The 27,683-nt window shown below is 36.1% G+C and overlaps 3 protein-coding genes across 5 annotated transcripts; all 3 read left to right on the forward strand.

The window, feature by feature from the left end:
- LOC18608103 (nucleobase-ascorbate transporter 4) lies at positions 2,990–9,055 on the forward strand. Its single transcript, XM_007042605.2, has 14 exons — positions 2,990–3,261; positions 4,150–4,247; positions 4,367–4,543; positions 4,704–4,804; positions 4,904–4,979; positions 5,667–5,726; positions 6,207–6,391; positions 6,767–6,863; positions 7,164–7,250; positions 7,361–7,419; positions 7,629–7,720; positions 7,901–7,978; positions 8,237–8,397; positions 8,510–9,055. Exons 1-14 carry the CDS (start codon positions 3,159–3,161, stop codon positions 8,726–8,728), a joined length of 1,593 nt encoding a protein of 530 aa, XP_007042667.1. The 5' UTR covers positions 2,990–3,158; the 3' UTR covers positions 8,729–9,055.
- LOC18608104 (cyclin-D4-1) lies at positions 14,145–16,121 on the forward strand. 3 transcript variants are annotated; one of them, XM_018114624.1, is made up of 6 exons: positions 14,145–14,650; positions 14,736–14,822; positions 14,912–15,224; positions 15,333–15,451; positions 15,650–15,915; positions 15,994–16,121. In XM_018114624.1, exons 1-5 carry the CDS (start codon positions 14,201–14,203, stop codon positions 15,887–15,889), a joined length of 1,209 nt encoding a protein of 402 aa, XP_017970113.1. In that variant the 5' UTR covers positions 14,145–14,200; the 3' UTR covers positions 15,890–15,915; positions 15,994–16,121. The 3 variants fall into 3 exon arrangements, with proteins under 3 accessions (XP_017970113.1, XP_017970111.1, XP_017970112.1); XM_018114622.1 differs by having other exon boundaries at positions 15,650–15,914; positions 16,007–16,121; XM_018114623.1 differs by having other exon boundaries at positions 15,650–15,908; positions 16,001–16,121.
- Positions 25,558–27,229, forward strand: LOC18608107. The gene is made up of 4 exons (XM_018114660.1): positions 25,558–26,398; positions 26,491–26,574; positions 26,666–26,739; positions 26,888–27,229. The coding sequence occupies exons 1-4, from the start codon at positions 25,997–25,999 to the stop codon at positions 26,898–26,900; spliced, it is 573 nt and encodes a 190-aa protein (XP_017970149.1). The 5' UTR covers positions 25,558–25,996; the 3' UTR covers positions 26,901–27,229.

Genomic DNA, 27,683 nt, shown 5'->3' on the forward strand with positions numbered 1-27,683 from the left:
TTTTGGTTCAAAATTGAACTAACCGAACTAATTTAATGTTTGGTTAGTTCGATCTTTTTTTAAGTTTGGTTGGTTTTTTAAAAATGTTTTATCCATTTAATCCTTGGTTATTATAGATCGAATTAATCAATTGCTCACCCCTAATACCATATGGGTCAAATGTGATGTTTTTTTTTTTTAATAATTAAGAGTTGTTTAAATTTAATGTTATACATAACAGTGAAGGTAAGATTTGAAATCAAGGAACCAAAACGAAATATGCACACCATCCGTATCCCATAAGCTTTCACCCTAGAAAGGGGAAAAAGAAGAAGAAAAATAATGATCATATCTTGGCATTTGAGTAGTTGGGTTATGCAATTTCTTAGAATGTTTTAATTAACTGGATGAAGTCTCTAAATAATTCAGCTCACTTGGTATCACAAAAGTAGTTTTCCTTCCCCTTTCAAACATTTAGGTAATGGCATATGCTGCAAGACCTCCGCCTGATTCACAAATCAGGAAATAAAACAAATCTGAAATCCCCTTTATTTATGACTCTAAGCTAAGATTAGCTGTCGTTCCTTCCATATGAAAGGCAGCCAACTTTTCTATCCTTTGAGCATTGGACCTTGTCCTAATGGTTGAAGCATCTTTTCTTTTTCTATCATTCAATTACTACATAGAATCACAGATGACATTAGTTTAATTGGGCCACCAGGTGTCCGCCCAAAGCCATCAAGGCAGAGATATTCCAGCAAAATTATTTCAAGCACTAACCAGGACATTTCCATTCCTTGAGCTCAAACAATCTAAGGTAAACCCATTTTCACCCTTTCAGAGCAAAATTAAAGAGTAAAGGAAAAGTATCCCATTGTTCCTTACTAGTTAATTTCAAGCATGACGCTATGATTATTCATAAGTTTTTCCCACCTTTTTTATATGTGTTTTTTTGGCCAAGGACCAGTCACAAAGGTTTACCCAAAAACAACTAAAGTTGATTATTTGTTGTATCTCCATTACTGAATTTCTTTCTCCCCTTACATTAAAATCATGGCAGAAACTTGGATATTGCATTTGTTACAACTAACCAAATTTGGGTTTAATTGGACCAATCCCTTACTTATTAATGTGGAACTAATAAATTACCTATGATGAGATTGCCGTTTACCAATAGAAAGCCAACCAAAGAGAGAAAACATCCAAGGTTGGCACACCTTCCTTAGACTACTCCACCCTCCAACAAAGAAAAACATAAGATTAAATTAAACATGTAATTGACTATCAGATGATTATTATATCTCGCATCACTTGGTTACGTTATTTTGGAATTTTGGTCAATGGGGCAAAAGAGAAAATGGTCTTTAATTGTCCAATACTGCAATTTGAAGACCAAGAGATGGAGGATTGAGTCCATGTTTCCTACTCAAAATTTCAACCTCTACGTGGGAGGGCAGTTGCTTTGGTGAACCAACTATCATCGTCTTAACTAAAAAAGAAATAACAACATTTTCTTAATTAATATCTATATATATATATGGTCTAATTCAAAATTTTGAACCGTGGATCCACCATTATTGATGGTAAAGAGTTTAATATAACAAAATATTGACCTAAGTTGAAGTTCTTGGCCTATGCCACCAAATCTGACCTGAATTCAATCAGGAGAAACCTTGTAAGTTTTATAGAACACGAGGAAATTTTGTTAATTTATTCTAATATATGAAGATTGGGTCGACGGTAATAGGCGACCAACATTGGGTAGGAAGTCCCTATGAATGTGATATATTGCTTAATGCTTAGTCTTTTGCATTAATTGGAACCTCAAACTCTCCCCACATTTACAAAGGAGTACCATTAATAGTAATAATTTCAATTAATAATCCAAAGTACAATCAAATGGAAGCTTCCCATATTGTAAGCTTGCGCCCTATTGATGCTTTTAAACTTTTATCGGCTGTTTCTTTCTTCTCTATTTTTACTGGTAAAGTTTAATCCTAAAGTAAACAAAAATAATTAAAAAGAAAAAGAAAAACCAGTAGGTGTTTCAATTCTTATCAAAGTTCTAAAGCCACGATAACATCAAATATTAGAAATACACTGATTTAGCTCTGGGGAATATCCCTTTCCCCTTTTCGGGCACATTATTGGTTTGAAAACTACAAAACTCGTGATCATTATTCCTAATTTAAGAGATATCAATTGATTAATGCTTCACCGACAAGTTTAAAGTTTTACAAACTGATTATTTGAGTACTTAATTTGATCTGAATATGATTATAAGAAGATGAATATATAAGCTGGAAAGAGTTAATAAGTTCCTTGCTTACACAGAATTGATCAATTGCAAGAAACATGCAGAAAGGAGGCTTACTCTTTTTTGAGTTAAAAGCATAATTCAATTCAATTTCCATTAAATGCTAAACCAAAGTGACTCACAACCAACACCCCCCACGTTAAAAGGTAAGCTCTATGGGTGCCAAATTGTAATTAGGCAAAAAAGATTTATAATATGGTGGTATCAACCTCAGCCACCACCAAATCATTAGCCAAATAAGCCGACATTTGGCATTGCATCTGCAGCAATTTTAAAAAACAAAAATAGCAAATGTTTAAGGTTCCATATTTATTTTTTACTTTTCCCAAATCATACTGAAAAAATGGCAGTGTGGTAAAATAATTGGAGGTTTGTTGACAAAACAAAGAGGCAAAAGATCCCATAGGTCGATAAGCATTGAGCACTATTGCAGTAAGGGTGAATTGGAGAAATCAACACCAAATATGGCAAAAAGGATCCTTCGGTTCGCAGTTTTGGCGGTAGGAGAAAATCCGAATCTTACTGCAGGGAAGGGAAGGGACGTCAAAAGCCGCAATGGATTGTTTCTCTCTCATTCTCTTTCTTTCTCTGTCTTTGTCTATTGAGACTGGAAGAGGTCGCTCTCAAATCACCTTGCAGTTGGTAGCTTTCCAAGCAACCAGAGAGAGAGAGAGAGAGAGAGATGGTTACGGTCAAAACGTTGCCGCCTAACCCCTTCTTGTATAATGGTCTTCCTCTTCCATCATTTCTCTCACTACTCTTCAGTCCTGATCACCTTTCTTCTTCTTCTGCTTCTTCTCATTTCCATACATAAATTCATAACGAAAGTTCTCTCCAACAAAAACAAACAGAGAAGAGAACAATGGCAGCGGGTGGAGGAGGAAAGTCCGATGACTTCCAGCCCTTCCCTGTCAAAGATCAGCTCCCTGGTGTTGATTTTTGCGTCTCCAGCTCTCCTAATTGGCGTATGACCTTTCGCCTTCATCTCCCTTTTCTTCTCATTCTTTTTCTTTTCTTTTTGCATTATGCTCTACTTATGACCTTCAATCTCGCTCTCTTGCCCTGTTTCAACAACAGAGTGATCGTTGTGTTTTTGCTCAGTTTTCGTTTTCGACCGTTCGTTATCGTTTTAGCTGTCTATTCGTTTACTGAAGTGAGAGTAAACCTTCGGTGTCATCGATCAATCTTCGCCATTGACCACCGAGCCTTTCTTTCATCGCTTTCCCGCTATTTTTTTCCTAGTCTTTACCTTTTTTTGCTTTTTTCGCTTTTTTCCTCGCTCTTCATGTTGGACGAAACTCGTAAGTTCTGTAGAATAAACTTTCAGGTTTGTTTGGTTTGAAAGAAAGGAGAAGAAAAACATTTAGAGAGAAATCTGTTATAGTTGAGAGGGACATACGGAATGAAGTTAAAGGAGAAATTAAAATGATCGAATGCTAATGGTTTAATGCTATTAAATTATGTTTTTAATTGTTTACAAGTATTTTACAGTTTCGGTTTTGTTTGTTATTTTTCGACTACCGGTGTTTTCTCGGATTTTGAGACCTCGATTTATATTATTACCTAATCACCCCTGCATTTTCTAGACAAACAAACAGATCTTATGAATTCTACATTTTCCAAAATTTCCTTTTCCTATCTGTTTTCTTTCCCGTTCTCATTTGCTTTCAATTTTTTCACGTGAAATTCTCGTTTTCTTGGGTTTTAAGTAACGAAGAACATCTCTGCTTAAGACTTTTGGTCTCTCACATGATACTCTGTTCTGTTGAACCTAAAAGAGGCTTAGGGAATTTCTTATAATTGTTATTCTTACTCGCTCAAAAACTTGCTAAGATTTTCTGCTATAAATGCAGCTGAAGCAATACTTCATGGATTTCAGCATTACTTGGTAATGCTTGGGACCACGGTCATCATATCATCTATACTTGTCCCTTTAATGGGTGGTGGCAATGTAAGAAAACAGGGTTCTAATTGAAAGCATTCATTTACTTTTTTCTTTATTTTGCGTAGTTGTTGGTTAGTTCTATGGTCTCATTAAACTAAACGTGTTGTTTCATTTGTGAAAAATAGGTAGAGAAAGCTGAGGTTATAAACACTATTCTCTTCGTTGCTGGCATAAACACACTTTTGCAGACTTTGTTTGGAACCCGGTTGCCGGTGGTGATTGGTGGTTCTTATGCTTTTGTTATACCCATCATTTCCATTGCTTTATCTAGAAGATACAGTATCCTCATTGATCCTCACCAGGTTTATTCTTTCTATTGCAATTTAGAACTTTCTTTTGTCTTTAAAGTAAGTGCCTGATAATACTGTAAATGATGATTAGTAACGCCTCGCGCTAAATGGCGTGTACTAGACTACTAGCATGAATTAAAAAGTTGCATGCTGACGACTTTTGATCTTTCAGAGGTTTAAACATTCCATGAGAGATGTTCAAGGAGCACTCATTGTTGCATCATTCTTTACTATGGTTATTGGTTTCTTTGGTTTCTGGGGAATTTTCGCAAGGTAGGATGTTGCTAACTTGCCTAAATGAATTTTGGGATTTGTTTTGTTCCATTGACTAATTCAGTTGACTCGCTTGATTTTTGACGTCTTGTGATGCAGGTTTTTAAGCCCTCTTGCCGCTGTTCCTCTTGTGATTCTGACTGGACTTGGGCTCTATGCACATGGTTTCCCACAAGTAAGAGCACCAAACTCTTCATTCCGTCGTTGTTCTGTGGAGATGATTGTATCCGAGGAGCTTCAGTGCTCTTCATTTTAATCCTTGACCTCTAACTACTCTCTTTAAGACAAATGGGCCCACTGGATATCGTCTGGAGTGATAATTGCGCTGCTTCTAACCCTGAAGTAAAACCAGAAATTAGGATATGTTTCCAGCCTCAGTACTGATTGTGAAACCTAAAAGTTTTTCGTGATGTCTACCATTGGTTCAAAACTAAAAGAACCATGTTTGTTATAGGTTCTTTACTTCTTTGTTTGGATAGTATTATTTTCCTTTCGCTATAATTTGAGCTATCTACTAAAATTTCAAGGACATTTTCAGTTAGAGACTCTCAGTGATTCCATCTCTCTTGATAAACATATTTTCCGGTTCTATTGTGCCTGTAATTGACTTGGCATGAAGTGTTATGGTGGATATTTAAAATTTAGGATAGTTGGCTCCATTGAAATTTGAAATTAAAATTTTAATGTTCTTTCATTGTGTAACAAAGGCATTGCTGACTACATGTTTAGATGTGTGGATGGTGGGAGAAACTCTTGATTAAAATGCAAATTTTCTGCAAAACTCCTGTCATTATGTTACATTAGTGAGAAAAATGTTCTGCTCTCTTTGTCATAGTGACTTTTTTTTTCTTGTTGAATGTAGTTAGCCAAATGCATCGAAGTTGGACTCCCAGCATTGGTAGCAGTGGTTTTCTTATCTCAGGTGATCTGCATTCTTAATTCTTCATTTACTATGGGCATGTTCAATAAAACTTTACCATCAACAAGTAAGGGTAAGGCTTTTGAATTTGAAGCTGTGTTGTTATTCTATCTTATATAAGTTCATTTTCGTTCCTTTGGGTAGATAATAGATGTACAAGAAATGTATTTATCTTGCAATGCTGCTCTGGTTTTATTGGTAATCACAATGAAAGAGAAACCATAGAATGATTACACTAAGAAAAGTCAAATCTCAGTGCAATATTATGTGATTGGCCCAGATTTCATGTTTGCTTGTGTCTTGAGTCATTACCATGATATATGTTTTTCTTCCCTCAAATTTGCAAATGGTAAAAAATATAGGAATAGAAATATAAAAATTGAGAAAACTTATGACTAGTTCCTTTTGTCATATTTTGAAAATCATGTTACTTTAACTTCTTGAGTTTTGAATTAATTTGGTTTATGATTAATGCCTTTGCAGTATGTTCCCCATTTAATCAAGTCCAAGAGAGCCATATTTGATCGTTTTGCAATCCTTTTCTCCGTTGGGATTATATGGGCTTATGCAGAAATTTTGACCGCAGCTGGTGCTTACGATAATAGAGCTCCAAAAACTCAGTTTAGCTGCCGTACTGATCGTTCTGGCCTCATCAGCGCCGCACCTTGGTGAGCTCATACTTATCAATTAAATCGGGGCTTATATTGGTTGCATAAAATTCCCATGCTTTTTTGTTTCTTTTTTAATTGTATGGTTCTGTTAAGATCTTGTTATTCCTTAATTCCTATGCTGTGGTTTCCTCCTGTCATATACACTGGCTAATTTATATTATTTAGAGCTCAATAGCACCACATGAGATGGAATTCTAATGATAGTCTCCTTATTTACAAAGTGGAAAAATATGTAATTGAAGGGCTTTGGTAAGTAAAGTCAATTAGCAGGTATATAATTTGCTGGTAGGAGATTTTTCTATTGTTTACCCTCCTTAACCACTAGTATTTGGAACTTATGATTATGCCTAATTTTTGGTTTGATGTACACAGGATAAGGATTCCATATCCATTTCAATGGGGAAGACCAAGTTTCAATGCTGGTGATGCTGTTGCAGTTATAGCTGCTTCTTTTGTTGCTATCATTGAGGTGTGGCTTCTGGGATGTTAGTCTTGATATGTTTATCTTTGAGCATATATGCTCTGAATTTACATATGAATAAAGAAAACAGCTAGATTATAAGTATCTTAATGAAAATTACTTTTTTTCAAAATACCTTTATGGATTTCTAACATTACTAATGCCATGTATAAGGACTCATTCTGCACATATCTTCTTCCTTCATGACCTGTATCTTCATTCTAATTTTCTAAAGTTTTGATGTCCAGAATGCATGAAATTTCTTTTTTGAACTAGATTTTTTCATCTCTCCTTTCTTTTCTTTCGCAGTCTACAGGTACATTTATTGCAGCATCAAGGTATGGGAGTGCCACTCCTATGCCACCGTCCGTGCTTAGCCGTGGCGTTGGCTGGCTGGTAAATACAAAATGATCTTTATCGCTTCTTCTTGTGCATTCCCTAAGTTGTGTAATCTCCTTTTTCTGGTTCCAGATTCGATTAAGCTCTTCAATTTTTGTGAATTCCAGGGAGTAGGTATCTTGCTAGATGGTCTATTTGGCACAGGAAGTGGCTCCACTGCTTCAGTGTAATTGGCATGACCTTTTCAAATTTGCTAATAATGACATTTGTTGGAGAATTATTTGTCAATAATATCAATAAATTCATCTGTAATGCTGAGAGTCATGTTATACATATTTAACAAATCAGTATTTTCTTAGTTTTAGGAATTAATGGTTGGTTCAAGCAAAAAAATAAGAGGCCTCTGTCATCTAATTCTGTTTTGCTGTAATTTAGCGAAAATGCAGGTCTTTTGGGATTAACAAGAGTTGGAAGTCGGAGAGTCGTTCAAATATCGGCAATATTTATGCTCTTCTTTTCTGTATTAGGTATGATATTCCATATTAATACAATAAGTCCCAGCGCCAAATCTGCTTTAATCTAATAGGAGCTTATATATTCATTGAGCAATATATATATATATATATATATATTGAACAATAGCTAAAAACGGGACCTACAAATGTCTTGGCTTCTTATTACTTGGAGATTGATCTGCTTATGGGCAGGTAAATTCGGGGCTGTTCTGGCTTCTATACCACTGCCAATTGTGGCTGCTTTGTACTGTGTCCTCTTTGCCTATGTCGGTATGTATCCCTTTTATATTTCTTACTAACCATGCTGAGTTTTATATCTGGGAGCCATAAGAAAATTGTGGATAACTCATTCGGATTAAACTACTTGAAACTTCATCAGAAAAAAAAAATGTAAAAAACAATATTTTTTGGAGAATAATGAAGGCACTTCTAATGTACTTCGAATTTGTTTCACTTCTAATTAACACCATGAGCTCTTTAACCAATATAATGAGTTGACTTGATTTTTGACATACCATGATTGAGCAGCTGCAGCTGGCCTTGGTCTCCTTCAGTTCTGCAACCTAAACAGCTTCAGGACTAAGTTTATACTTGGATTTTCCCTCTTCATGGGCCTCTCCGTACCTCAATATTTTAATGAGTATCTACTAGTTTCTGGTCGGGGTCCTGTTCACACTAAATCTACATGGGTGAGTATGTTCGATTTGCATGCCATCCCAACAGCCTCATCATTGTTTGTTCAAAAGTTGTTGAAAGGAATATGTTCCCACGAAGTAATTCTCAATTTCTTACCGATTGCAGTTCAACAATGTTATGCAAGTAATATTTTCATCACCAGCAACAGTGGCGATTATAATTGCCTTCTTCTTGGACTGCACCCATAGTTACGGGCATAGCTCAGTTCGGCGAGATAGTGGCAGGCATTGGTGGGAAAAGTTCAGGAATTTCAATACGGATTCTAGGAGTGAAGAGTTCTATTCCCTGCCTGGCAATCTTAATAGGTTCTTCCCTTCAATCTAACTTCCAAGTCTTTCCTAGCATAGAAGGTGTTCACTTTCTGGGCAATTCTGCTTTCTATATTATCTTTATGGTCCATAATCCATACATATGTGCTCTAAAAAAGGGAAATAAAAAAGTTGAAAACCGTAAGTTAGTTTGAGCTTGGGACAACAATTTGGGAACTTTTATGGGCTAAGCTTATACTAAGAATTTGCAGTTACAGTTGTAAAGCCTTTTGTTAACCTTAAGCAGTTCCTATTCTGGTCACATGCTTTCTGATATGTGTTTGTAAGAAAATTACTAGCAGCAAGTCTTTATAGCATACGTAGCCAACTCTTTTTTGCTGCACGATTCAAAGTATATTGAATTGTTCAACCAAACTGATGCCTCTTCTCTTTTTATTTTAATGCGGGGATGCTTCATTAAGTGTTATCTCGATAAGTTGCAATCAGAATCTTATCCTTCTAGTCCAAGTTGAAGGAGTATGGGAGCAGAAAAATAAAACCAAAGTGTCAGCCTGGAAAGGCAGCGTGGACTAAACCAAACTGATTTGGGCCTCTACGCAATAAATAATATTTGGTCCAAGCCTTAATAGTAAATACCCATTTCGACAGTGTAGGCGTCTGTTTCATTAAAACCACTACGTAAAGGCAATGAACCAAAATATTATTATTTCGTATTAATATTTACAGCAACAGCAGCAGCAGCAGCAGCATCCTGTAGATTTCTTGGAGCATCGTCTGGCAAACAGAAACAGTAAGCTTTTGCGAAACCTTTTTATCGGTGGAGCATGTGCTGGGCCCAATTGAACCTTATGCCTCTGATTTGAGAATTGAGAAATTAATTCCCAAATTTAAAAAAGGCTCATCGGTTTAGTCGACTTCCTTTCTTCGTCAAGGCCCCACTAGTCGTTTCAGGGGAAAATATTGGTTGAATTACGCCATTAAAAGTTGTGTTGACGTTAGCCTTAGTCCCTCTGCATTTTACTCGAGGGCCACAGTTGGTTTCCCTTTTTCTTTTTCTTTTATTTTTTTTTTGATGGGGATGGGATTTGATTGGTAAGGCAAACCCTTTTCATCTACGTTAAGTTGGTTATAGACGGGGAATTTGTTCACACTAGGGGCACCAACGAAACGAGTGAAGCAACGTGAGTTGGTTTCTATCTTTTGAAAGGGTTTAGTTAACGATTGTTAAGAGGCAACAACAGAAAAAAACAAAAAAACAAAAGGAGATCAATGAAGCTCAGCTAAACTTGATAATCAGTTCATGAGGGACAAAAACTAAAATAAATGATATACTATAAGAAAGAAGTCATATTTAAGCTTCAACTTGGTCATGTTTGAGTTCACAAAATGTTCAAAGGCATGCATTGAAGCTTAAGTTTGATTAACATAATAAAACTGTATGTAAAACTAATACACATTATGGGCTTCCTTTCGCCTCAAAACAGTGGGAAAAATTTTGGCTGCATCGAGACGTTTAAGGCATAAGTAGGGCCGGTTAAGATGACGGGAAAATCTTCTAATTCCTTTTCGTCGATCAATTTTTAACTCATGTGATCATCCTTTTTGACTATACAAGACAGACAGCCATCGCTGATAGCGAGTTTGGGAAAACACTCTTTCCTCAATAGAATCCATTAGGGACCCCCCATGGCTGCAACCCAGGCGAAAGGATCTATGACTATGATCAATGACCTTAAGCCTAAGGATTTAATTAAGACACACCCAATAAGCATGTCAGCTTTGATTTAATCAAGGTCCAATCAAACTTGACATTCCATCTTCTTCCCTCTTATTGCAAATGCATTAATCCAAAAGTTTAAAGGGGGCCTAATCTCTCTCCTTCAACCACATAATCCTTATCTTTTATTTCTATTTTTCTCATTAGTTAAATTTCTTTTAAAATTTGAGGGATCACCTCTATTTGAAGTTACAAAATGGTTACTAATCCAAAAGGAAGAAGCCATCAAATCCTTTTAGAACCACTTTGTAAGTACAATAAATAGGGAAAGTAGCCAGGTTATAAGTGTGATGGAACATTTTGTGATTTCTTGCTTCCATTATTTTATGTTTTTCTTCTGTAAATTTTCACTTTTTGTTTTTATACAGAAGGTAAGCTTTTTCAAACATCTCTTGGGTAAATATGTTGCAATAATGTCCAAAGCAATTGAATTTATTGAATGTGTGACCCTTATGTCTAGCAACAAAGAAGTTCATATCATTGGACAAATGCAGAAGATTTCGCTGCAACAATTTACTGCTGTGGACTATTCTAAGCTCCCACATTCAAAGATGTAGTTCCAGATGTAATAAATGGGCCACTCAAGCTTACCTCATTTTCCATTAGGTAAGTGAAAGATTTAAATGAATTGATACTACATTTGATGCCTGGCAGGCCTTCTCTTATACTAAGTAAGGGACAACGCATTAAAGGGACACGAGATAAACGAAGATCATACCAAAGATTTTATCTTATGTTTGGTAGAACAAAGAAAAATGGTGAGAATTAAACCCAAAAAAAAACCATATTTAAATCCAATTACATTTTTCTCGATTCATACTTGAAATTTTTAAGATTGAATATCAAATTATAACGTCTGGAATATGAAAAATGGAAAAACAAAAAATAGAAGAAATATTTGATGGTACAATAATTAAAATGATCAAAGTAATAATGGATTCCTTTGTTTCCCTTGGATTTTCTCAAAGAATGCTGAACCTAGCTACGCCCAATAATCTATGCTTAGCTAGGCAAAGGACCCTTTTCTTCTGGTTCATTCATTTCCATTGACATTAAAAAGAGTGGAAAAGGGCAAACCCTAAACATGAGCCACAACTGAGAAATACCCATCCATCCCGTAGTTAGGCTTTGGTTTGTGCTTTTTGAGTCCATACATTAATTGATGATTGTTGGGACATTGCTGTCAATAATTATAGAAGGGTTTTTTAAAAGTAAACTTACTCTTTTATTGATCAAGAACCTTCACCCAAAACGTCAAAAAGGCTTGAAAATCACTACTTGCTAAACTTGTTATACGCATTGATGCTTGCTAAATTTTGAAAATGGGTTATGCCTCTTTCTTTTCTTAACTTGTAAACATTGGTCCATTCTTAATTAATATTTAATAACATTAATTAACGTTTCACTACCCTTGATTTTGTTTGTTATATAAATATGATATATTCTTTTATATTATAGTTGAAAAACCTTACCATGATTGTGTTTATATATATATGTATATATATATATATATATATTTTTAGATTAAATTGTTAATTATTGCTCGCTCCACGCCAATATTTAATTTCTCTGCATACCCATTTACTTAAAAGAGTACTTTGCTGAACTATTACCTTTTTCTAGTATTCTTGTTATTAACTACAACTTTTTATTTTGTTAACAGTTGCTATAAAGCAAAAGTATCACATTAATTTGATGCTTGAAATGCATAATATAAGTAAAATGAATAAAGTAAATAGACGTGTGTTAATTTTTTTTAATTTGTTTATGAAATTTAAAAAATTTTCTATCAGTATATTAAATAATATTTAAATGAATATAGAAAAATGTTTATAAATTAATATTTTTGAGATCATGAAAATTTATTAATTAATTGAAATATTATTTAATCAATAAATTAATAATTTATATATTAATTAATAAAAAATAATTTATCAATATATTTTTTATTTTTTTTTCAAAATGTTGAACTTGATACATGTATTGTATATTGTGATTTTATGAATATTACTTAATTACTGAAATGAATTATCGTTATTTATAATGAGTAAATTATTGAGAACGTAGTATGAAATTACAAAGAAAATGAAGTTGAAAATGATAATTCTATACTAGATCATGTCTTATACAAAGTTGTGCGCAAAGATGTACCTAAAGTAACAATCACATTGCATAATTTTCTCTTACAATAAAAAAACAAATAACATTTGAATCATATTTTATAAAAATCTTTTAATTGAGTCATGTATATATATAATTAGATGTATAAGAATATTATTAATTTATATATCAAGTAAGGTTTTGCGTGTGTGTGTTTTTTTAATGTATTATCTTATAAATTTAACAAATTATTAATTTACCACGTTGGTCTTAAGTTGTGATAGATAAAAAACATTATTTAATCGAAATTATTAATTAATCGAGTATTAATTTATAAAAATTTTATTGTATAAAGGTTTAAATATGACATCATACTTTTTATAATATTCAATTAAATATTTATGCTTTTATTTTGAACTAAATAGATATTTATAATTAACAATTTATTAAATTTTATTAATTAAAATATTATTTATTATTTTATATCATGTCATGTTAACGTGATATATGATATAATATGTATTAACATGATCATGAAGTATTTCACCTTTCATATCAATGTTGACCTTACATCAATGTAAGATGGGTATGCAAAATGACAAGTACAGTAATAAAAAACTTATTTGATTCAATATAATTAAATAATTTTTTATTTAAAATTATGCCAAATTTATATGACTTGGAAGACCATGATTGATGAAGGAATTGGGAGATGTCTTTTCCATTTTTCCCCGTATGGTAACATTAATCTAAAATTTGACCACAAAGTTATTTTTTAATTATCTTCTTAATTTAAATTAGAACAAAAAATAAACTTTGATTTTTTTTTTCAATTGAAAGTTAAATTAAGTAAATGGAAGCTTACTTTATCTTATATATAAATTTTAACTTTGATTCTTACAATTGATTTTAACCAAAAAAAAAATGAAAAAGTTATGTACTAATTAAACGAAGCACTTTTGGACGTCCTTGTAACCACAGATCAAAATCTCTTGCATCAAGAATTAAAAAGGAGATTCTAAATGATTTGATATATCACTTAGCCAAAGCGAGACTGCTCTGTCTACCTTAATTATTGCTTCAATCAAAAAATTACCCAGCAATATTCAAACTTAAATTAAAATCTAATTTAATATTTGGACAAAGCTTAATAAAAAGCACATGGGCAAATTAAGAAGGTTCAGATTATTATTACTTATAATATTATTACATTTGCACAAATAAATCATTCAGATTCCATTTTCACTTTTGTCTATGTTTATTTGTCACAATTCATTTTTACCTTAGCAAAAAAAAAAAACAAATGAAGAAAAGAAGTTTTTTTTTAAAATTTATTTTTCATATTTTATGAAAGAGAAATGAGATTAATACAGCTGCACCCTGCAATCTTCCCTCTTTTTTGTGTCTTGTCTTGACACTTGACATCTGCTCATCTCTGAACACAGTCTCACTCGCACGAGCCCTCCAATGAACTGTTGACAGAGGAAAACAAATAAAAAGCAAGAGAGAAATAAGAAAGGCTGGAAATACTATTACATAAAAAAGCTTAATTTTTTTAATAATAATAATAATAAATAAATAAACCAACAGGAGAGAGAACTTGAAAGATGTAAAACAAGAAGCAAAAACTCTCCATAAAACCAAAAGCCTATGAACAAACCAAATACCGCCATCAATATAGACTTACTCATTCACTCCATTTATAGTCGCCGTCTTCGATGCCTCCGCCACCGCTTCTATCCTGCCATTAAACGGCGCCGCCGCCGCCGCATCAGCACCATCTTTATCATTATTATCCAAATGTCCCTCTCTCAGTACTCAACTCACTTGAACAACTCCTCTGGCTCTGCTGCTAGTAGCAGCAGCACTAGCTTGTCTTGCGGTGAGGACGCCGGCGAAGTGGTAACTTGGGAACCTGACACGTCTATCCTCCATCAATTTCCATCTCTACACAATTATCCACCGTCCGATGTGAATTCCATTTCAGAACTCGTCGACTTGGAACCCCATCATATGCCTTTTCCCGATTATCTCCACCGTTGCCAGGACCGTTCCATCGACGTCACCGCCCGTCAAGACTCCATCAATTGGATCCTAAAGGTACCCATTTTTCTCACATATACACAAAACTATAAATATATGTATGGTCAATGTTATTGATTTTTGATGTGATGAGGCAATGCAGGTGCATGCATACTATCATTTTAGCCCAGTAACGGCGTTTCTCTCTGTCAACTACTTTGACCGTTTCCTCTCTTCTCATTCTCTTCCGGTAAAGAGTGCCCTTTTCTCCTGTGTTTTAGAAATGAAAAAGTCTGAAACTCTATTTGAATGCTTACTTTTCTTTATAATTTGGTCTAGCAAGCAAATGGGTGGCCGTTCCAGCTTCTGTCTGTGGCTTGTTTATCTTTGGCGGCGAAGATGGAGGAACCCCAAGTCCCATTGTTGCTGGACCTTCAGGTTTTCGAACCCAGATTCGTATTCGAACCTAAAACCATCCAAAGAATGGAGCTTCGTGTAATGGCTACTCTCAATTGGAGACTACGTTCCGTAACTCCCTTTGATTATCTCCATCACTTTATTTGCAAGCTCCCTTCTTGCTCCACCCGATTACCCAATTCATTTTCTTCGGTTGTATCTGCTTCTTCGGATCTCATTCTCAGCACCACCCGTGGTATAATATTAATCTATGAACTGAGTTACAAAGCTTTTAATTTAATTTGTTAATGATTTTCAGTCTTATCTTTACTGTTGGTTTTTTTCATTTTTGGGTTGTTTGCAGTTATTGATTTCTTGGGATTTGGGCCGTCGACGATAGCAGCAGCCGCCGTGCTTTGTGCTGCCGGGGAGGGTTTTGAATTCCCGGCTGATGATGCTTTTTTTCACGAGACAGTAAACAAAGTATGTTTAAGTGGATTTGAGTATGATTTTATGTTTCTTTAAGGGTCGTTTTGCAAATATGTAGTTAATTATATTTTGCGAGAATTTCGAAGAGTAGAGAAGCATAGAAAGCTGTGTAAAAATTTTATTTATAATATCTGGTGGTGATTTTATTTTTCTTTTTTCTTTTTTGGTTTCCTCCTTTTTCTTTGGGGATAGGAAATGGTGGGAAGCTGTCACCAACTAATGGAGGAATACCTGATCGACACATGTCCATCTGCTCGGCTCAAGGAGCTAAGAGGCGCGCAGCCACCAGCGCCTCCAAGCCCAGTTGGGGTGCTCGACGCGGCTGCTTGCGGCAGCTGTGACACGCGCTCCGAGAACCCCGGCTCCAGCAGCCAAGAAGAGCCGCCAGCCAAGCGGCTAAGATCCTCTGCTCCGGATGTACAGCAACCGTAGATAAGACCCCCCGCCTCCATCTCTCTCTCTCTCTCTCTCTACTAAGTAAAGGTTCCGGGTTTACCCGTTTTTNAGCAACCGTAGATAAGACCCCCGCCCTCCATCTCTCTCTCTCTCTCTCTCTCTAGAAAATTGGGGACCCCTTTTTTTGGTCATATTTTTATGTCATTAATTATAAGATGAACGGTCGGGATTGGATAATATAAAGTGAAGAGGGAATTTTGTTATTTTATCCTTATTATAATTATCATTTTTAAAGGCTCTATATATATATATATCATATTTTTTTGTTTATCTATGGGCTTTTTGGTCAAACGGCCTAAGCTGGTTCTCATGATGTTTCAATTATTCTCAACGCATAATTCAATCATGACTGCATGAATACTTGTGAGTCGTAAAAGATAGTTGGACCAATCATTTTTATAGACCAAATTGCCCTCTTCTTTTTCTTTCTGGTACCGAAGAAAAATATTCTGTGTAGAGGAAATCGATCTATACTTTCGCTGATTACTAAAACACGCAAAATTTGGTTGGGAAACGGTGTTTTATGTGTGTCGACAAATGATTCCACTCCACGTGTCCGACAAAAATCACGGACATATTAATGTACATTCGGACGGAACGCAAAGCGGGTTTAGGGCTATTGTGGTAAATTCAGTGTAGCTAATTTCGCTGGGGTGATCGCCACGTAAGGGTATCATATAAGGCATGACACGGGCGTATGCTGTATGCCACGTAAGATTTGGTGCCAACTGATAAGGGGGGAAAGAAAGAAGAGAGAGGATTTGGATTCGGAGGGAAAGCATCGGATTGAAGTGGGGGGAGGGGGGGTCAAATCAATCAGAGCCGTCCAGCTGTAGAAGGAGAGGACAAGTGTACTAGCGGCAGCGTTAGTGAGGCAAAGATTTGATTTGAGAAAGGTTAGGGGAGTGTCCACCACGCGTCACATCACCTTGGAGCTTGTACGTTAACACCAAACATAACCCAAAAAACTATCGAGAGAGGGAGGGAAGGGATTTGTTACTAGAAAATTCGGCCTTGGCTTCGCTGTTAATGTTTCGTGGTAGGTGTTGCATGGATTGAATTTGAAGCCAAAGGCACCCATGTGAGTCCATGATTTTTTACAAGAAGTTAAGGACAAATTGTGAAGTATTGTCTAATACGAAATAAAAATGTCAAAACCATTATTCTATGAGTACTCAATGATCGCAAGTGATGACATTTTTTAAAAATTTTCAATACAACGATTCTTTTGTGTTTCCAATGTAATGGATGGCATTTGTCTTATAACTATTAATTATTTTTATCTCATTAGATTCTGTCTGATACTTCTGGAGAAATATAGTTTTTGTTAACTATAATTATACGTCGCATGTATCTGGAAAGTTTACCATACTGGTAGTTCACTATGCATTGAATAAATAGACTCATGATGCCTTGTCGAATATGGGTCGTAAGCCATGGGAGAATTTCCCCACCATTTATTCGTAATAAAATTGTATTATGCATTGTCATTTGGTTAATTGATAATACATACAATATATCAAGTTCTTTTTTTATTGATGTTTTTATCATTTTATTTAATTTTATAAAATAAAAAATTTTAAACAAAACGAAATTATAATGACTCTGAAAAATGTGATTTCTCCGTAACCCAACACACCCTAATTTTTTTGTGCCTTTTGTAGTCAAGGAGGCATTTCATTAACCACGTGGCATCTGATCGCTAAGTTGCTTTATTATATATATATATATTTACTTTTTCTAATGACTCATTTACCTTAAAATAATTAGAAGAAAAGACATGTTATTTCATGTGTAGTTACTGTATGGCTACATCAAAATCGTTTGCTTTTTGGACTCGGAACCTGTTGGGTACGCTACTCCCGAAATTTCCACTAGTCCCACCTTTCTTCTCTCATGGTTTTCTTCATGTACAACCCTTCCCAAAAGTATAAATAATTGTCTTCATGGCACCCGCACTGGGTGAAATTTGGGGGGGCCAACAGGTTTTGTGGCTGGGAGTTCCTATAAAACTCGGTCAAGATGGGTCCCAAATCCAGGCTGTATGCAAAAGGTTGAGATGGGACCCATCCCTCTTCACCAAATTTCCTGCACTGCAGGAACAACATATAAATGAAGTATTATGTAAACTACACTGTAAGGAGGGAAGAGCATCCCTGATCCATCCATGTACATGTGAAACCTGGGCTGAGGCAGTCAATGGGCCCAGAGAGGCCCACAAAATGGCAGCATATATGGCCCCCACCCCCACCCTTGGCAGTGCTGGTAGTAAAAGCCCTTACAGGCTTTAGAGAAAAAGGCTCTGACCCCTCCGTGACAAGGTCTGAATGGACCCTTTGGAAAGAGCCAATGCATGAGACAAAGCAGCATTAACAACCCCAGATCAACACCACCCACCACCATTGCCGCCATCTCTCCCTCCTCTCTAATGTCAATACCACAGTGCACCCTGCATGCCCCATTGCCACCGTCGCTTTGTCCTTCGGTGAACTACATGCTCCCCCCTCATCAATGAGGTTTTTGGGGGTTTCCAGGTCAAGTTTTTTTTTGGGGGGGTCCTTGCTAGCCTATTCTAATCTTAGCAGGCTAGTTTTTTTATATGTTTCTGTCCATTGCTTTGTTTACTTTGGAAAGGCTTGCCAAATACAACAATCTATCCTTTTGTTTATTTCTCTTTTTCGTTTCTTTTCTGCATTTTTGTTGGTTGAGTTGTTTTTATCACTATTTGTCATGTCTGGGGCTTCTCATTATTTTTCCTTGGCTAGAGATTGAAGCTAGAAGTCAACACAAGACTACAACTTATAGCTGAAAGCATCTTAAGCCTAAATAAACTAGCCATCTGTACTAATCGCAGCCTTAATTGTCAAGTTGTGATCCAACATCCAACTCAACGTGCACTGAAATGGGTCTGCTTTTGCATAAGGTTTGAGGGGGGAAAATGGAAGAGAAAATCCCAGGGGGTGATTGGAAAAACAAAAACCATGGTCAATGGATCCCACGATAATTAAAAATAAATAAATAAAAATTTGTAGCAATTAGATGATTCACATGATCACACTTAAAGCAAGATATCTTGTTTGTCTAGTGGTAAAAGATCTTGAGCTCAGCTGGGTTTGACATTCCACCAAAAAAAAAAAAATCAGAATCGCTTTTCCAATTCGCATGCATGATTGAGACAGAATCTTGGTTTAAAGAAAAATAAAAACAGAACAACCTAAACGGATGTACTGGATCTCTTTGGTGCTTGGGCACAGAAGGAAGGTTTTTCTGACTTTAGACTCTGCCTTTTTATCATTATCCACAGGAATGTCTACTGCGATGCATCTGGCACCAACATTTCACTAACAAAAATAATTAAAGACTCCGCTCCACCCCCAAAGCATTGAAAGCAGAATGACGGATTCATGGCATCAGATTAAGTTGGGGGGTGGGTGTTTTCAGGTTTAAAGTTTTGTCATTTCCATTAAAGTAAGATCATATTCATTAAGAATCGAAAGCAGATTGAAAAGCCTAGAGTCAATGTGAAAGAGACATTGCATTAAAACAACAAATAGTAAACTGATAAAAACTAAAGTTAATTTTAAAGTTGTGTTTGGAATCGGTGAGGGATGCAATCGCTTTTAAGTATTGATATTTTCTGGTGAGTGGCGACCCCATTTTAGGAAGCCTCCTAAGTCCAAGGCCTTTGCATTCTAACGTTAGTCATCCGTCGCAGGCCAAAAATCACGTTTGAAAGTCCCCATGGATAAGGGAAACAGTACAATTCAAAGGACTGATTCCCCATCATAACAGCTGGGGAGAATTGAATTCGGGTAGCTAGAAAGTTAATTACGAGTCTGGTCTACTCTATAGATTATGTGAAAACGCTGACTTTTCAAAGTTCTCTTCTCTTTCTTCCTTGTTGTTCTCACTGGCAACCGTGATTGAACAAGGAAATTAAGAAGGAATAGAGGAAGAGAACTTGCAGGGGAAAAATGTAGGTTGTAGAATAAGAAAATCATTGCAAATAGAAAAACAAAATTAAACATAAAAATAATAATTGAGTATGATCGATATTCTGTATCAGATTTCAGTTGCATATGATCGGTACCAAGGGTGCAAACCAGAGAGAACATTCATGTATGAGAAAAGAAAAGAAAAATAACAAAACACTGACAATTAGGGTGCAGGACAAGCGCTGGCAATTGAGTTGGAGAATTACATTTTTGGATAATGGATGAACATGGTTTTCTGCTTCAATGGTTCTCATCAACCCCAAATCAGTGGGCCGTGGGGTCAGAGCCGCAATGCTGCCAAAATATCACGGGAGAAACACAGATTCGTCCAACATCTCTCTCTTATAAAAATCACAGCGTAAACTGTATCATATGCAACGGCCTAGCTTTGTAGTAGGATCTTTATTGAAATAAAATTTTATATATGTAAAATTAAGAAAAAATTTTCTAAAATCTTTTTCGAATACCTTAATGTAGTAAGGCTTAATTTCATAGTTTATATTTATTTATTTTCTTCCTTTCATTTTTCTTCAACCATGCATAGCCTTAATCCATGACTTCAAGCCTTGGCATACATAACATTCACCGGAAGAGTGAGACCTCTGGCATCAGTGTGAGGACTAAGAGCGTAAGACTTGGACAATGTTAGATATATATGTGTATATAGATAGATAATTAACTAGTTATTTGCTCTAACATTAATTTCACTATCATTGGGGTCCAAATTCTTGACAAAGAAAAGCCTTTCTAGAAATCAAGCTTCTGCTTTGGACTGGAGCAACTCATCCTTTATAGTTAATTGTTCCTTTCCTTCTCCTACAACAGCTTTTTGTTGTAATTTACATCTTTCCTGGGATTAATTTACGAGGAAATAGTAAGAAATAAGAAGATAGATGAGTTACTGCCTCATTGTTTGTTTGTTGTGTGGGACATGAGTGAGACTGAGAGAAACTACAATAGAAGACGAATCTTGGTTATGGGTCCTGTCCTGTCCAGTGCCCCACCAAAGGCTGAAGTTGGGTTTTAAGGCCATGAAAAAAATATACTATAAGGTAAACCCAAATTTCAATATTCACAACAACAAGCCCAATACGTTAGTCAGCTAGTTTGGCCCAACAAACGAAATCCATGAGAAGAAAATCCAACTCCTAATTGGGAGGGTATTGATTTCCTTTACTAAATGCATTTTGGCACTTAAGAAGTGAAAAGATCAAAGTGATACAAGTAGCTAGGCAAAGGCCAACGGCTCCTGGTTTGTTTATTTATGTATGTTTTCCAACATTTCCGCAGCAATTTCGGGAGAGCCAAAAGAAAAAAAAAAGGTGTTCTGGAAACAGGAACCTTAATGCAGAATGTGAAAGCTTGAAGCTTTTAAACCGAAGGTATTGGACCACTCAGCTCAGGAAGCAGCAACCTGGTTCTTCTGTACCACTTGATATAATACGTCTGTATTGTTTTTGGTGTATGATTCGAACCCAAAACCGAGTGGCGATGAGTGATGAACAAAATAACTTTGCAGTACAATGGATTTATGGACGCATTCCGTTGAGGTAACGTACTTTCTTCGCCCGAAATGGAGAGGGCAGGAAAAGACTGGAGAAGGGTTAAACTTAAACCCGACGTTTACAGTTACTATCTACAGAAGGAGAGGGATAATAAGAATTAGAAGGGGAAAAGGAAACAGCACGCTCTAAAGAGGAATAGCAACGTGGGGCAGGGCTAAATGATTGGAGGGCCAATTGCCGGACCTCAACGTGGCAGCGTAAAGATGCACCACAGGGTCCTTGTTGGTGTGGCCCCCCCTCGTACGCCAACCGTACGATGTACTTGTGCTACGCGACAAATTTCTTATCGGGATTTTGATCCTGCGGGCCGCTGCTTGCCTAGTGCCCCGTGGCTTCGCCCGCCAGCTACGCCTTGTCCACGCCACTCACTCTCACCTACCTCCTGGAAATTTAAACATCTTTATTCACCTTCCTTCCATAAATGAAAGGTTAAAAAAACCATTCGAATCTAAATGCAAATGTTGACAAAACGTGAGATTGTAACTTTACATTTGCCTATTCTATTACTTCAAACCACTGGACTTCTTGGTAAAATGTATGGGCATTTAATTTTACTCTTGGGATATATCTGTCCCTGTGATCTTTTCCGATAGACAATGTACGAATTCATGAACAAAGAGGATTGTGAATCTCAGTTTCGGAGCCCACCAACAAAATTAAAACGAGGATGCCATTCAACTCTCTCTCTCTCTCTCTCTCTCTCTCTATATATATATATATATATATATATATATANCTACTACTCTCTCTCTCTCTCTCTCTCTCTCTTATATATATATATATATATATATATATATAAACCAATATTGAGTATTCGAATGAGGTTTGGATGTTAACAATTTTGCCATATTCATTAATTAGTTAAATTAAATATGCATGTTATCAAGGTTTCATAATTAGACGGGATCATATGAAGATATTGGTAGTTAATGTAGGTGGTAAAGTTATTTGGTGAACGGGGAATAGTTGCTCCATGGTAGGTGTTGCTCCAATAATGGGAAGATCACGTAAGGTGCAACCTTTGTTTCCTTTTCTATGTATGGCTTTGCAAATAATTGATGAGAAAGTTCACTCATCCAAAACATACAACTTCGGGACTGAAAAAAAGGCATTTAAATCAAGAGAAGGGAAATGGGGGACCAATTTTTTTTCCTTTTTTATATTGTACAACTTACAACAAACTTGTTACCGACCTTTAATTGTTTTAGGAAATTAGGGTGGGGGGCAAAATTTGACTGAGAGTTATAGTACAATTCATTTGAATTATTTGATTATATTGCTGTGAAACAAGCTGAACTTAAAATATGAGACTCTTACATTATAAAAAAAAAGAGTTTTTAATGACGAAACACTCTTTATTGATAATGTTTTATTGAAATTGTTGATGGAATATTGATCAATTTTTTATTGGACTTCATTAGGCATGTAATCGATAAATATCGATGAATTAATGATGAAATTTATCAACAGAAGTTTTTTTGTCGATAAGTGGTTGATAATATGATGACATACAATGAATCGGAAAGGTGTGAAGGTTGTCGACCAACCGTGGCCAACTAACTAATTGATTTACTGATGCAATTGTGAATGAAATTTTTGTCGATATAATTCTCTTAAAATTTTTTAAATTACTAATTGATTTATCGATAGAGATTCTATCAACAATAACTTTTATAATCATCGACGAATTTTTTGTTGATGAGTAAAAATATAGTATGCTCCATCGGACTCCCCCCCATTTTACCCTTTGAGTGGGAGGAAAGTACTTATTTTTTATGTTTTAACTTTTTTTTCTTCTATTTTTATATTTATAGTGTTAGGAATTAGAATGATGGTGTAACTCAGACTAGGCTGTAAGGTAAAAAGAGGGTTCACCATGCGTACAGGGGAAATAGTTTCAGCCTTCCAGGGTAGTTGGATTGGCTGCCGTGCAACCTGGTAACCCAAGTTGACTGGACTGATTTACTAACCTTTCGGCTTTGGAAGAACAATGATGCTGCAGGTCAAAAGAAATCATGGGCCCATCACTAGTGTAAGACCAATATGACCAGTTGTAGAAGTTTTGGCCCGTATGAGCTGGAATAGGACATCTCTAACCTTTAAATGCTTCAAACAATTAGTGGAGAGAGTGCGTGTGTGTGTGTGGGTGGGTGGGAACACTACTAGGCAAATTTTTCATCCTTAAGGCCTCAACAAAACTTATTGACGGCAACCCTTTGGAGAGTACAAACCAACTCGAATTCTTATTCTTTGCAATGGGATTATTAAATAATGAGTGATCCAAGAGGGGGAAAAATATTGCATATGGATTTTGAAAGTTTTAACCTCGATTTTCCTTGATGAACCATGTTGTCTCTCTAGCCAAGCACTAGATTTCTAGTGAATTTTTCTAACCTTTTAGCTAGGCTTTAGGGTCTTCTCTCCAGTCTTTTTCTGTCCTTAGTAGGAAATCTTGTCACCATAAGCTGTTGCCCTTCTGCTTAGGCCAGTACACAGTAAAACTCTCCTGGAAGAATTGAAAGATCAGCATTGATCACGCTTATTGACACCATTGATTAATACTATCATTTATGTGGAGCAATAGTGCTATGTTTCGCCTTTACTTGACAATCACATGTGAAGAGTTCAAAATGGTTGAGGGTTTCAGACGACAGTATTAATAAGCCATCCCTCGAGAGTTAGTATCATAGCATCCATTTTAAGCACATGGTTTTAATGAAGAGACAGTAAGATTAATAGGTTTATTACCACTTTAGATTAGATGATTGAGAGAACATTAGTGAAAATATCTTATCCATTCCATACACTGAGATAACTCAAGTTCCGAAAGAAAAGGATAGCATGCAGCATGTTGATGATGACTATCGGTTTTGATTGAGAAATGTCATATATTGTCACGCGGCAAAGCACAAAAGTGAAAGGCAATAGGAGCATTCAAAAGTTTACAATAAATTAAAATCCCTTGAACAATATTAATCAAGTAACAAAGGAAGCAGTGGAGAAAAACTAAAGCATTGGAACCAGTACCCAAAGATCCCAAGTGACAATTATAAATGAAGATTACAAAGAGCAATTTAGGTTGAAGTTCGTGTACACGTGCAAACACGTGTGTGAATATGTAGAAGCTCTTGGTCTTAGCCAAAAGGTGGAGAAAGGTATATATGGAAGCCCGCGTATGCATACAAACACACAACATGCCCACATGTGTGCGTGATTTCTTAGGAATAGATCAGGGAGCTGAGGAAGAAGAGGTAGGGTTAATTTTAGTCTTATTTAGTGTTTTGGAAAGGTGAGATATAGGGTAAGTGTATGGCATGTGGATGCATAAAAACCTAAAGTCAACTGCTGGCTGGGTATAGTACCCACTTCTTGTCCCAAGAAATTTATGTAGTCTCCCAATTTGTGCATCCATGCCTATTGCCTAGATTTTCTTTGTAACAGGTCTCTTAAACATTTAACAAGAGTTATATAAAAGGCAGCTGATCTTTGTGCTAGCTGCATTATCAGAAGCAAGGGGATGGCCTAAAGATATACTAGCTAGTATCAAAGTGTTGGAGTATTATCTATATAATTCTATAAGACATGACTTTTTTTTTATTATTTTGTCTTTCCTCTTTTAATTTTCTTATTATTTTTCTTCACCCAACTAAAATTGACTAAACACTACACATGGAAAGAATTAAAAGCGAGAAAAAGAAAGAAAAGGAATGATATACAGTTAGTACTTTCTGCCTCCAGGAGTTGCATTATTTCTTGAAAAAAAATTTGTACAGTACCCCAGCTAAAATTAACTGCACAAAGTACATGTATGCATCTTCAGAGGACCACATTTTGCTTAAGAAACGATGGCCCCGTCTAAAAAGAAGGCCTTAGCTGATGAGGGTCAAGGCTAGTGTGTCATATCTCACCAAGAAAGTGAAAACCAAAAAAGGCTTGGAATAATAGATATGGAGATAAATGTGAATGTGTGTGACAGTGAGAGCAATATATACAAAGAAAATAATGGAAAGAGAGAAGAAGGGATTGAGACTGTATTACTGGCCAAGGGATAGGTGTCCATACACTGAGGAAGGGAAAGTGGACGTGTGCCCGGTTTTGTTAAGAGGGTACGCAGTGCCTCGCTGTCTAGCATGTGAACGGGTTGTGGCTTTCCCTTCTCTCTCTCTCTCTCTCTCTCTACCCTCTTCCCTCTTTCTTATATTGCACCCACTATAACCCACCCCAACTGGCACTTTTTGATTCATTCACCTTGAGAGCCGAATGGAGAGGATGAGGACAAAACTAGGCTAGGATTCGAGTCTGATTTTCTTGGTCTTTTCTACTCCCTTTTGATCATCACCAAATATATGGACACATATCACCTCACCATCAAAAGAGTTACTATTACCAGCCCTTTTTTTCTTTGGGAGGGGGTTCTCTTCTTGATAAGAAGGGGCCAGCGATAGAGGGAAACAACGCATTGAAGGGGGGTTTCTTTTGAGAGAAACTTAAGAGGAGTAGAAAAGGAAAAAGGAAAAAAAAAAATGAATGTCTTGGCTTCATCAGAATGCAGAAGTGGGTGTGAGTCTGGTTGGACTCTTTACTTAGAACAATCTTTTCTTTCTGCAAATCCTTCACATAAAGATAGAAAGAGTGGTTTTTGTGATGAACCTAGAGAGAATAGAGTTAAAGGAGAGGATGTTGAAGATGAAGAAGAAGAAGAAGACCTGTCCATGGTTTCTGATGCATCTTCTGGGCCTCCACATTTAAATGAAGATAATGGTTACTTCAATGATGATAGCCGATATCAATATTCCGCAACCAAAGGTGCTACATTGAATAACAAGGACAGCAAAGGACACAGAAAGGAGGAACATCGACGACCCCGGAAAGATCAAGAACTGCCTTCGTTTCTTGATGATACTGCCAGCTCTCCTCTCATCAATGTGAGATCGAAAGAATTTTAAAATTATCTTCTCTCAATCATTCTCTCATCGATAATGTATTAATTAATTATGGGTTCTTGACAATTTTCTAGAACAATTTTGCTCTCACAAATAATCAAGCTTCGAAGGAGAGTGTCTTTGATTATCCCCAGGGGTTCTCTGCATCACGCTTTCAGGTAGTTGCTCAATCTAGGTCTTTCCTTCAACATTAACTTATTTGTTCCAGTTGTTGGTCGAAAAATGTTACTAACCATTGAATTGTTGCAGGGAGGATCTGCATTCCAAGACCACTTTGGTTTTTTACAGTCTTCTCCATCTGGAAGCCAGCTACAAAATAACCAGTTAAGTAACTTCCAATTGGTCTTTTTGGCTTTATTTTTCTAACAATGCACCATATTTCAGAATCACAATACTGTTTTAAGCACTCGGCAATTATTTTTTGCATTATTGTTTGAACTGTCACCTCATTGGAAGTTTCAAAATTGACAGGTACTGGTATTAAGGAAAGAGAACGGAGTCGGAGATGAGATAAGGTGGCTTCCCATCAGCCTGCTCTTGCAGCCGTGGCTCTAAAAAAGAAATGGAAGAAAGGGTTGCCAAAGTAAAAAAAGAATCAGATCTCAAAGGGGAATCTTGTTCGTTTTATTTTGTTTCGTTTCATTTCCAATTCCAAGCTTCCTTGTACCCGGCCAATGCAATGGGGAACAACCAGAGAGCAAAAGTTGGAAATAAATGTAGTTGTTTTCAAAATTTAATTTTCCTGTAAAGGAACAGTGGGTACAAACCAGCTGAGCCTTTGGGCGGCCTCTACGTAATTATGTTCAGTCTTAATTTGTTTTTGATGGAGCCCCATGCTCTCTCTTTATATCTCAACTCGCAGTTCATCACTAAAATTCAACTAAATATACAAAATACTCCAATATAAATAAATTAGCTGCCACCAATCAGTCTGAAGTCATGTAGCTTTACGATTCGGACTTCAGTAAAGCAAAACTAGTAGTAGGAAGGTAAATATATATAAATATATATCCTTGCTTTAGAGATGGATGCTCACACTGCAATGAAAGTAGAAAGCTTTATCACATGCTTCATCATGCTTCCTAATCTTTTGACATTCCTCTCGTTTTGTCCCCATCATAACCTCGGTTAAATCTGATGCATGTTGTAATAATTATTAATGCTTCCTGCTAATCTTTTAGAAGATGCGGGAAACTACCCCAGAATTGCAAGCCATAATACAGGATAAAAGATCAAGAAAAACCAAGCCCTGTCGGCTGTTGCATGC

This window comes from Theobroma cacao, chromosome 2 (genome assembly GCF_000208745.1).
Source record: "Theobroma cacao cultivar B97-61/B2 chromosome 2, Criollo_cocoa_genome_V2, whole genome shotgun sequence".
NCBI lineage: Eukaryota > Viridiplantae > Streptophyta > Magnoliopsida > Malvales > Malvaceae > Theobroma > Theobroma cacao.